Raw genomic sequence first — 12743 nt, 5'->3', positions numbered from 1 at the left:
TTGAGATTATTAAAAATCAAATAAACAATAATCACATGTTAATTGTGATGTACCAACTTGTATTATCAGGCGAGAATTCTATTACTAATTATAAAACTAAGTCTTTTTTTACCACCTGACATGTAAATAGATGCTATTCCCACCACCTTTCTTTAATTTATTAAATTTAAAATTTTCAATCTCCAATTTTCGCATGAGTTTGTTTTTCGTTTTATGTCGCCCATCTCTCTCTCTCTCTCTCTCTCTCTCTCTCCCCTCAATAAAGATTATAATTGTATTCATCATCCAACAAAGAAAATCACAGTAGAGGAAAAAGGTAAACCAAGAAGTTACAATTCAATAAAAAATCCAAAAAATTGATCCAATAAAAAATTAGCATCAACAAAACAAAAACAGAAAAACAAACATTTTTCATTCTCACTTGGCTCATGTTCATTTCCAATTTAATTGAAGAGATGAAATCATTCAATTTCTTTTACATCATCATGATATGATAAAGGATACACTAACACTGCAGAGCCTTACCAAAAATTGAACTGAGAAGAAAAAAAATATCATCTATTTTATAACTATTTCTCCGCGTGAAAACTTTTTCCCCCTTAGTCTTTATAGTATCTGAGATTTGATATTTCTCTCTAATCACATCAAGCTATAAGCTTTAGAGATGTTAACTAAACAAGCTGCAGCTTTGAGAAACCTACTCCATTTGTTCAAATTGATCTATCTTCTTCTACTGCAAAACTTCCTGTCTTCCTTGAAATATCCTTTCCCGTGCCTTGATTGCCTGCAATCAGACATTCCAGAAATTATTATATTTCAATAAACAGTACATGTTCAAAACTGTTACAGAATCATAATAAGATAGCAAGGCCTAAGATGTTAGTTCTGTTTGAGTATGAACATAATTATCTTCTCAAGTTTAACATAATAATGTGAAAATATTTAGCTTGACAGGATTTCTTGATCTGTGATGCTTCTGAACCGTGCCTATTAGATTTTCATACTATTAGCTTGACAAGATTTCTTCATCTGAAATGATTCTGAAGCTTAGTACTTTTTAAAGACTTTATCTCTTTTTAATGTGGAACTTGTGTTTTTAGAGTAAACGGTCAGTTTGGTCGCTAAATGTGTGAGGTGTTGTCACTACAACTCCTGAATGTATTGAAATTACAAAAACACCCTCAAGTGTGCCTTTTATTTGTAATCTCATTTATGGGCCAAATTGACTAACAACAGACACACTCGAGAACCGAACTGACTAACGAAAGTCGCGTTTAGGTATGTTTTTATAATTTTGCTACATTCATACACTACTGTGTAGCGCCTCACACAACTAAGGATCAAAATGACTATTTACTGTGTTTTTAATACTAGTGACTAATGCGAAGAGAGGTAGAGCCACAAAGACTTGGGAGCGAAGGCAAACCTGTTTTTCCCAGTTTGTAAAACCTGTTATAAGGGCTAGCAAAAGTGCTTGACAGAAGGCACCAACAAGTATCCCAATCCACAGTCCTTTTCCTCTCAACTCAAACCAGAAACCCAATATAACAGCAATTGGAATTCCAAAAACATAGTAGGCTCCAAGGTTCACATATGCTCCCAACTTCTGCCAACCAGATCCTCTAGCAATACCTGTATATAAATATAATGGACAAGTGTTACATTCCATAGCATAATTCATTCATGCAGTAGAAACTTAATGAACAAATGAAGTATTGTGCATTGGATAGTAAAGAAAAAAAGCCAACCTGAAAGGGTGCCATGTAAACTATCCACTATAACATTTATACTTATTAGAGGAACCATATGTGTGACATAGTCCACCACATCCTGCTCATTGCTAAATATATAACCTAACACCTTCCGAGAGGCGAAAATGGTGGAACTCACCAAAATAGCCTCAGAAACTGCAACGGTCATAGAAGCAAAGACAGACAATCGCGCTGCTTGTGGACATCCACCTCCTAATGCATTTGAAACTCTAGTGCTGAAAAGAAAAACCAATCAGAAAGAAATAAATATATAGCATCGCATTTTATTGTACACAAAAATGTATATGCACAACTAATGTGAATCAAAACCTTGCTGCTGAGCCAGTTGCTTCTGGTATTGTATAGATTGTTGAGATGATTGATAAACTGATAAAAAAACAGAAACAATTTACACAATTAATTAGCACCACTTATATGAATGAAAAACAATTTTGACTTAGAGTAACAATTTCAACACAAATTTTAAGACACAAAGGAATTCATATATGAAAGACTAAGAAAAGTGGTATTTATACCATATGGATAAGACTGAAGTTTCAAGCTGTGGATTTGGTAGAAGACCAGAAAGAAGGATTAGGAGTTCAAATGACCACCACTCAAGGCTGAAAATGATCAAATATGTAAGAAACAAATCATGGCTGAAAATCAACAGAGAAAGAAACACAAAACTAAAATATACTTTCTCCGTCTCATATTGTTTCATTTGGAAGCTGCATACTTCTTAAGAAAATGATTACTTATTCCTTGTACCTCATTTATTATTTGTCCACCATATACATGCAACTACTTAATAAATGAGGGTAACATCGGAAAAAAGTAGTCAATGTTATATTCATATTATCAAATGACAAATAATTTGAGACATAAATATTCTAAATGAGACACATAATACATGAAGTAGGAAGTAAGATGTGAAGGAGGGAGTGAACTACCAAATCATTCCTGCTGATGGAATAGCGTATCGAAAGAACTCTCCTACTCCAAGGAATGGCTCCATTGAAATCGGAACCCGAGTTTCTTCACAATCAGTGGAGAATTTCATATATAATCCAAGTATAATCACATTCAACCAGTATGAAGTACCAATAGAAAGTGCAGCTCCTAAGCAACCTAATCCAGATTTAAAAACTAACAGCCAACAAAAAGCTACATGGAAGCACAGGGTAACAGTGGAACTTATAACAAGAGGAAGTATCAAACTTTGCATCAGAAAGTATCTGACCAGTGCCTGAAGCGTTGCATAAGCAAATAGAGCAGGAATCATGCACATGGAAAATTTTCCAGCTTCTTGTGAAATCAGAGGGTCTTGACCGAGTAAAATCAATAGCCTTCCCAAGAAGATCCATAATAGAGATAGAGGAAGACAAGCTATAATAAGAGAAAAGACAGCAGTGTAAATTTGAACACCAAATTTTTTATATTGCTTTGCACCATAAGCTTGTCCGCATTGAGTTTCAAGTGCACATGACATTCCAAACTGTTTGATATGCACAAAGTATAAAATAAAATGCAATCAATTTCATAATAATTGGATTCAAATAATAAGTATACATTGATTTTGGTCCCTAAATCTGTGAGGCAATGTCATTATAGTCCTTCAATGTATCAAAAAACTTCAAAAATATTCATGAATGTTTCTTCTATTAGTAATTTTATGGACCAACAAACAAAGTACACATTCGATATCAAACTTGTTGGTGAGTCCAGAGGAGTGCCAGGAGCAGCAACGAGCCAATGCTCTAGGACCACCCAAAATCTTAAGGCATTAGGTATATAGGTCACCTATCTTATATCCAATATTTTACCCATTCATAGGCCCTCACACTTGAACTCAACAATCTCTCCCTCAACTACGAGTTCCCATCTCCTATAATTGACCCAAACACCAGGATCCCCTCCCACTCCCCAACATGCCAACGCTCCAAGGCCACGAGAGAGACGCCACATCCCCACCCAAAACTTTAAGACATTAGGCATGTGAGCCATCTCTCTTATGTATCCAACATTATTTTACTCATTCATAGGCGATGTGGGAGTAACCACCCACACTTGAACCCAACAAAACTAACGAATCGAAAACACATTTGAGAACTAAACGGACTAGCAAAAGACGCATTCAGGATATTTTTTTATTTTTTATTTATTTTGATACATTCAAAGGCAATAATGACACTCCCTGACATAAGCAAGAACCCAAATGACTGTTTCGAGTGCAAATAATACAACAGTTGCTCTTAAAATCAAGAGCCAAACGGAAAAAAGAAAAAAAAAAAACTTACAAGAAGACTGAAGCCAGAGACACCACAGAGAGAGATAGCAATAGCTGTGCTAGAAAGAGCAAGTTTACCCAAACGACCAACCATTATCATTGAAATAATTTGTAGAAAATATTGTGACAGAGTGACGGCGATCATAGGCAGAGCTAGAAAACAAACATCTTTCACCTCTTGAAAAAATACACCCCATGTTATGCTTCTTGAATCACCTTCTCTGTCTTTCTCTAACAAACCCTTTTCCATATTTTCTAGCTCTATGGTGGTCTTCAAATTTGGAACTGATAAAAATAGACACGGTTTCGGGGTTTTGATGTGTTTTTGTCTTTTTGTTGTTTTGGGTAGTATTTGATTTGAATACGTACAACTTAGATTCTCCTTATTAGTAGTATTATTTTTTGCTCACATAATTGTTATTATTATTATTATCCCAACTAGCGGAAAGACGGGTACGAACGCATGTGATTATTTTATTATGTCTGTTTGTATAATTTTGATTAAATTTTAAAATATTAATGGAAATTAATGATAAATTGATTTATAAACAAAATATTATAAAGATACAATAATGATCATTTATTGTTTAGTGTTATTAGTAACATCATAACATAAATTCATAAATGACATGTTACGTAAGAGAAACATTATTTTAAACAAAATAATGATTTATTTAATAATTAAAAAAAATTACGGTTCACTTTATATAAAAAAAAGTCACACTATCATAGTTTGTATAAGAAATTATAAACCAGCAAAGTCAAATATTCTTTTAAACTAATCATAAACAATTTGAATCATAATCACTTATAAACCAGCAAAGTCAAATAATCCATAAAATTAATCAACTTTGATTAGTTGTAACATGAAAGAAAAAGAAAAAAAAAACTTACAAGTTAATTCTGAATTTTTAAGGATTTAAAGTCCAATTTTAACAATATTTTTTGCTCACTTTTGTTACAATTGATCAAAGGCTAAGGAAGAGTAATTTGTATTAATAAAATAATAGTATCAATAAAATAAAATAATAAAATAATATAGAGATAATGTTTTTTGTATAAGGGATATGAAAATACTTGGCAATCTTTATCGATTGTATTGAGGGGAACAACACAGATGTACAACATTTTTTTTAGGAAAACACAGATGTACAATATAAAAGCGACTCATAAAAAAGTAACATGAATTTTTATTGTTCTAATTTTTTGTGAGTTTGATCTATGGTTATGGAGGTAAAGAGGGTTAACGGGAACAATTAGTGACACTGATTAGTAATTCACGCGTTATTTTATAATTAGCTAATAGTAAGAACAGTTCATAAGGAACTATGTATAAGTTTTCTTCTTAAATTAAATTTATTGTTATATATTTGTTACATGTGTTATTTGTATTTAAAAATAAATATTTTTGAAAAGAAAAGTTCAACTCAAAAAGTATGCTGAAATGAATAGTTTTCTTTTTATATATAGTGTAGATATAGATTCAAATAAAATATGTTAACATGTGATGATTCACTAATTCGGAGAGACACTTTTTTAATGTAATAGTTTGTTCCCTGGACATAGAAGGAAGGAAACTTTGTCCATTTTTATTTTCTTTTTCGAACAAGGCAAAATGAAATTATATTACCAACAACAATAGCAATCTCTTAGTACAAGGTGTGCATAAAAGACTACTATCAATATACAATGAACTATAACAAGAGGAAGAATCCACCGGTGATTATCCAATGCCCAAACAAACTAAAGGACATGACCACCACATATGAGTTCCAAAAACAAAAGTGGCATTTTTAGCTTTAAGCCACACTAATGATAACAACTTAATTTTATCAAGCAATCTAGGAGCCTCGGTTACAACATTTTTAAACAAACGATTGTTACACTCACTCCAAATCATCCAAGTAGTCAAAAGCCATATTAACTGAAGAAACGATCGCCTAGCTTTGGCAAAACCTGATAAACAAGTGAACTGCACGAAGTGATGAGAAATAATGTTGGAGTCGACCCCCACACAACCTATCCAGAGCCGCAATTGCTCCCATAAATCCGCAAAAAACGGGCATGATAGAAATAAATGATCTGATGTTTCAATCGAACCACACCCTGTAACACAAAGAGCAGTGTCCAACTGTAAGATGCCTCTTGATGCCAAATTTGATCTCGTCGATAACCGATCCCTCATAAGACGCCAAGCAAATATCGACACCTTCAAAGGAACCTGATGATGCCAAATCAAATCAACAGCACTATCCGTGATGGAGTTGACAGTCGCTGTTAACACCTCATAAGCACCTCTAACAGAATAACCTCCTATGGGGTCAGGAAGCCAAATCCAAGAATCTGAAATATCAGTAAACAGAGAAACATCAAGCAGTAACGTCCTACACTCCTCTAAGACAATCTCCTCCCACGCCCACAACCTTCGCCTCCAACTCCACCCCTCCCCACCCCGCGACAACCTCAAGGGCAACATGTTAGCTACAGGAGTATATTTGTCTACAGCTAAATCGAACAACCTGGGAAACTGCTCTCTAAGGGGCGCCCCGCCACACCACCAGTGAAACCAAAACAGCGTATCAGAACCATCACCCACCTTCCTACGCACACTATCACCAAACCAACTACCCCCTACACCACCATCACCATCTCTAATCCTCCCCACCTCCCTCCACCAATAAGAACAACTCCGGCCCCCAACCTCCAACCTCCCTCCAACCTCGCCATAACGGGCGACTATAACACTACACCACAACCCTACTCTATCTACCAACATCTTCCAACACCATTTACCTAACAAAACAAAGTTAAACTCCCTCAACCTCCTAACCCCCAACCCTCCAGACTCCTTTGGAGAACACAAAGTATTCCAACCTATCCAAGTAATTTTCCGACGGTCCTCACTCCCCCCCAAAAAAAGTTATTCAACAAAGATTCAATGGAAGAGATTATACCTGATGGAGCTTTAAAGAAAGAAAGAGCATAGACAGGCAACGAAGTCAGAACTGCTTTCAAAAGGACCAAGCGACCACCGAACGAGAGAAACCGACTATTCCAACCTAACAATCTAGATTTAATTCTATTCACAACAACTTTGTCCATTTTTTTGTGAGGGATTCAACTTTGTCCTTTTCTTGTATTATTGCAAAAATCTCATCTGAACTCTAGATGATAATGTTTTAAATAAAAAATTATTACAATTATTTCAAAAATGTTCAATTTTAGTTATAAAAGTTGAGAGAGACAGGCATTGGAAAACACATATATTATTGAATATTGAGTATAGATAGATGAAAATTGCTTTTCTCACATAGAATACTTTCTATTGACACAAGTAAATGACACTTTTACTTTCAGCGGCAGTTAACAAACGCTGGAAGCCAGCGACAATTAACTATCGTTGTATTCGTGATATATTCAAGTCAGTAGCCATAACCCAGACACTCACTCATTCCATCATCAGCTTCACCATCTTTCTCTCAAATTTTCACTCACTATCTCTAAAAAAGCTCTACCAAATCATCCAAAATTTCTTCCACTACATCACAAGTAAGTTATCACTTATGGTATTGTCATACATTTTCGTTAGTATATGTGTTTATATGTTTATAATTTTAGTTGTTGTTTAATTATTAAATTTTGAATTTTTGGTTTTTAATATAGTTATGTTGTAGATCTGAAATGCTATTAACATATATTATGAATACATGTTATAATAAAGTTATATTGCTTGAATTTATATTTTTTTTTCCGAATTTTATAAATTTTTTAGGGTTTGAATATTTGTTTATAATATAGTTATGTTGTAGATTTGAAATGCTATTAACATATATTATGAATACCTGTTATAATGAAGTTATATTGCTAAGGTTTATGTCAAATTTTCACTACAAGTGTTTGAATGAGTTTTTCATTGATTATTTTTAATTTCTTATTGTGTAGATTTGAAGCAATGGTCGGGTGGATCGACGTTCATGCACAATTCAACGACTTAGTATAACGTTAAGAGGTCTCAAGGATGAACTGACTGAATTCAACAACGGAGACACAAGTAGGGTGGAACACGTTCGGTATAAACGTCCAACGCTCAACGAGGGGAGAGTATCATTCACTTGAGTGGAATTAACAAAAGACGAAAACGTGACGAGCATGTTTTGGGAGCACAACATGTTCCAGTGGATCGATATGCTGGTAACGTTGTTGAGATCAACTGAAGATATCATCAACAACTTGATTCCACTAGAAGATCGTCATTAGTTAGGGTAAGGTGCATTCCAACTACAACAATTGTCTTACCTCTGAAATGGGGTGATTCAAACTTGCCAAACGGCCATGACTCCAGCATTTCGCCCAGCGTTCATGTTTTTCCTTTGAAAAGATTAAATTCTTGTTATGATGAAGGTATTAAGTGTCAAGGAATGAACCTCATTTCGTTGGCACTTGAATACCATCATCTAAAGCAAGCCTAACAAAAATTTATTCTTTTCAAAGGGAAAACATGAATGCGGGGCGAAATGCTTGAGTCCTGTTGTTTGGCAAGTTTGAATTTACCCCATTCAAAGGTAAGACAATTCTTGTAGTTGGAATGCACGTTTCAACTACAACAATTGTCTTACTCTGGATGAGGCAATTCAAACTTGTTAATCGACAGGACTCCAGCATTCGATAAGCCTCTTGAATACTGGTATTGAAGTGTCAAGGAATGCACCTCATTCTTTTGACACTTGAATAACATCATTCAAGATGCTGTTCAGATGTTAGAGTCATGATGTTTAGCAAGTTTGAATTTGCCTCATCCATAGTAAGACAATTGTTGTAGTTGGAAGGTACATTATGGAATGTAATGTGTAACGCCCTCTTTGAAATATTTGTTTTAGTTGATTATTTTAATGAGTTTAGAATATATTCATATGATTAGGTGATTTCATATGATTAAGTGAGGTGTTGATATTTTATTGATAGGCTTATTTTAGTATTTAATAGAATAAGATTTGAAAATAAAATAAATATTGAGATGTGGGGCTGTTTTGGAATTTAGAAAAGTTTAGTGGAAAAAGAGGACTAAGATAAAGTAAATAGAGGAGATATAAATAGGAGAAGACCTATTTTAGAAAAAAGGAGTACGTACGATCAATTTTGGAGAAAAGGGAGAAAAAGCCAAGAGAAGGGAGGAAGACCTAGAGAGCTGCGATTTCAATTTCTAAGGTAAGGGTGAGATTAGCATTCAATTCTATTAATCTATATGATTCTGATGGTTGTATTTAGCAAGAGTAGGATTGGATTTAGAGAAGTTTGAGAATTAGGTTAAAGTGAAGAATTGGTGAGAAAGTGATGAATAATGGTTAGATTGATGTAGAAACTGGTTATAGACCTTAGATGATCCATAGGATGATTACAGGAATCAGTTTTAAAGTTTAAACCAAGTGATTAGGTGAATTTTCGTGAAAATTGTGATTCTGCCCGAGCCAACATTCATCGCTCGCCTCTCGAGCTATGATCCTCGCCATAGCGAGTAAGCAACTTCATCGCTCGCCTCGCGAGCCATACCTTGTAGCTCGCCATGGCGAATAGAGGCTCTCGCCTCGCGAGCTAACCAGTTACAGAATGCCTTGTTTAGGTTAAAAGCGATCTTTGTCGCACGAGTTGATGTGAGTTGATCTTGGAGGTTAGAAACTAAGTTATTTACCTTGATGTTGTCCTTCCAGTAAGCCGGAATTGTATATTCTAATGTTGATGATAATGTTATATAATTGTATATACATTATATAAATTATGTTGATATTTGAGATGTTGTTGATATGAAGTTGTAATTGTTATACATGAAGATTATTATTGATGGTTACTTGTTATATATGTTTAAATGATACTGTCTTGCTGTCGTGATGAATATGATTTACTTTGATGAATATTTATATAATTGTGAGATGTTTTGATGAGACCTTCGTGCCAAGACTATTTTAGATGTTTAAATAAATTCCGCTGCGAAATATTAAATATTATGTTATTGCATTTTGAAGGATAATTAGTTAATTATTCTGTTTATGATTTTAAGAAAAGAAGTGTGACATTCCGTTTATGTGAATTACTCTGATTAATTAAATGAAATTTTTAAGTTAGGAAAACGGGGTGTTACATAATGTAATACAATGTAATGTGATAACATATATAGTTGAATATGCATAATACATTTTGTTTTGAAAACAATAATTATCTTATTTATTCACTTTTCGAATTTATTTATTCATTACGCAATTTTAATTAGTTGAATTCACATTAGATTTAATTAGTTTTTATTCGAATACGCAATTATTCAAAACGCGACTTTAATCGAAATTATTCCAAATGTGATTTTAATTGAAATTATTCAAAACGCGAATTTATTCAAAGTACCAATATGTCAAGCAAAATGTACCATAAAAAAAAACATAAAAAAGATCCAAAATAATTAGATATTACAACCCATTACATTCAATCATCTTCCTCATCACACAAGTCAATTGGGTTGTCCTCGACAGTCCCTGGGGTACCTGCTTTTGGCTGAGGACCAAAATAGCATGTCCTTCCGCTCATCCTCAACCTCGAATCATTATACACCAGCACCTTCGAATCCTTCTTTTTGACGGACCCATCACATGTGATTCCGTGCCATGTCATCGGTGATTTTTCTTTCTTCTTGTCGTCACCCTCCTTCTTCTTGTTCACCTCAACGTTTCCCTGATTCTGAGACATATCTACATAAACAACTTGGCGATCAAAACCTACATCATGTCGTAACAATTCTACAATAATTCATCATAACCTAAACTAATCCTAAAAATTATACCGTAACTAATCGTAACAATTCTATCACAAATTCAACAACAAAATTTCATAACAAACCTAAACTAATCGCAACGATTATACAACAATTCATCTAATCCTAAAAATTTTACCATAATTTCATAACAATTCTACAATTCTAACAATCTAAACAATTCTAACCTAAACCTAACAATTCAAACAACCTAAACTGTCATAACATCATAAAATCAATAAACCTATATAATCGCAATTTAACCCAAAAAAAACTAACAAATCAATCACAAAATAGCAATGCAATATGATTCAAAAAACTTACTTGATTTTGTGCTTGAAATTGGCTTGGAATGGCTGATGTTTGCTGAAAACGCACTTGAGAAATCCAAAAACGTAACAATGGAGTTTTGGAAACTGCTATGCTGTTCTGTTCATATAACAGAAAGCAACGACGGTTAACAACCGCTGAAAGCCAGCGGCAGTTAACTGTCGGCGCATGGTCTAACGGTTGTTAACTGCCGCTGGAGGCTTTTTGGTAAATTATTTGTGCCAATAGAAAATATTCTATGTCAAAAAAGCATTTTCTAGATAGATATGAAAATGATTGAAAGTCTATAATACTTATCTTTTTTTTTTTTTTTGACAAGATGTGAATACTTATCGTTGAAGACTAAAAAAAATAATTTTTACTAAAGCATATTGCTGATTTTTTTTTGTTACCATGTGATAGATGTAAAGTTCTTACAATGTTTCTTGAAAACTTGTTGAACATGCAAGGTACATTTTTCCCTTCCAATCAAATTTTATCTATATATAAGAGTTTGAGATCAAACTCTTTTGATATTAATCTTAATTCTTATTTCTTTGGTATGAGTAATTAGTATTACTTTAGTTTACCTTCAGGTGCATATATACTTTAGCTTGTATGTAGTTTTTTTTAGTAATTCTTCCTTTTTGATAATGACAAAGGGGGAGAGAAATATATGATGAACATTTTGTGTGTTGCATCATCTTTGCATTCATCTGGTTGCAACAATTGTATATGCGTTTTATTTACTATAGTTTATTCGTGCATTTTTACTTATTGGCGTCAACATTCATAATCATCCTCATAATTGCATCTGCATCATTCATGTATTGGTATCATCTGCATTGAATCTACATACTCATCACTACATCTGCACTGCATCTGCATGTGTATCATACTGCAATTACAATACTTGTAATGCACCCTTGTTTGGAAGGGCTTAACATTCTATAAAAATACATAATGTTCTAGTTTGGCTTAACATACATCCTAAAGAGTTGTGAACTATTAATAAAAAATTCACCCTGTCTAAAGAAACCTATGTTTATAAGGAAATGTGAATTTGTCGTACAAAAAAAAAAAAAAGGAAAAGTGAATTTAGTGAAAAGTCTTGTCTATTCATGACATTTAGTCTGCATTCAACATCATCTGTTTTTTTCCCTTTCTTTTGGTATCAATAGTTGAGTAATTTAATCAATTTGATGTTCAAGGAAACTATGGTTAACATATTCAGGGGGAGCCCTAGAATGGTGAACATATTCCCATGAATCAAAAAGATTAGATGATCCATGCTTGAGTTCATTCACTAGATGATTTGACCTTTGAAATCTGACTAGATACTTTTATTGTTGACCAGATGTATAATTGTTGGGTCTTAGTACAGACGATTAGTTCATTAGACGAAGTGGTCGTACAGATGAATTGTTGTACAAATGCTTGAACCAAGATGAGATGATTTGAACAGTGTTCCAGAAGATTTGATCCATGCACAATGATTTGAGAAGTAATCCAGAAGAACCGTCTTGAACAGAAATTCAGACAAATTGCTTTGAACAATGACCCAAATGAAACAGTTTGAACAACGATCCAGATGATTTTC

The 12743-nt window shown here is 33.6% G+C and overlaps 1 protein-coding gene across 1 annotated transcript; it reads right to left on the bottom strand.

The window, feature by feature from the left end:
• Positions 1-382: 382 nt before the first annotated feature.
• On the bottom strand, positions 383-4386 carry LOC25485442 (protein DETOXIFICATION 14). Its single transcript, XM_013614651.3, has 7 exons — positions 4052-4386; positions 2705-3249; positions 2288-2374; positions 2082-2138; positions 1749-1987; positions 1427-1632; positions 383-784 (listed from the first exon to the last, which is right to left on the bottom strand). The coding sequence occupies exons 1-7, from the start codon at positions 4289-4291 to the stop codon at positions 731-733; spliced, it is 1428 nt and encodes a 475-aa protein (XP_013470105.1). The 5' UTR covers positions 4292-4386; the 3' UTR covers positions 383-730.
• Positions 4387-12743: the final 8357 nt, after the last annotated feature.

Source organism: Medicago truncatula, chromosome 1 (genome assembly GCF_003473485.1).
Source record: "Medicago truncatula cultivar Jemalong A17 chromosome 1, MtrunA17r5.0-ANR, whole genome shotgun sequence".
In the NCBI taxonomy this organism is placed as follows: domain Eukaryota; kingdom Viridiplantae; phylum Streptophyta; class Magnoliopsida; order Fabales; family Fabaceae; genus Medicago; species Medicago truncatula.
This window is presented reverse-complemented; position numbering and strand designations above follow the sequence as displayed.

Bases quoted from the DNA above. Each gene is read 5' to 3' on its own strand.
- LOC25485442 (XM_013614651.3), bottom strand. From the start codon at position 4,291: ATGGAAAAGGGTTTGTTAGAGAAAGACAGAGAAGGTGATTCAAGAAGC. The intron at 1,988-2,081 runs GTTTTGATTCAC...TTTTCTTTTCAG, and splicing joins GCAACTGGCTCAGCAGCAAG to CACTAGAGTTTCAAATGCAT. The intron at 1,633-1,748 runs GTTGGCTTTTTT...ATTTATATACAG, and splicing joins TTTACATGGCACCCTTTCAG to GTATTGCTAGAGGATCTGGT.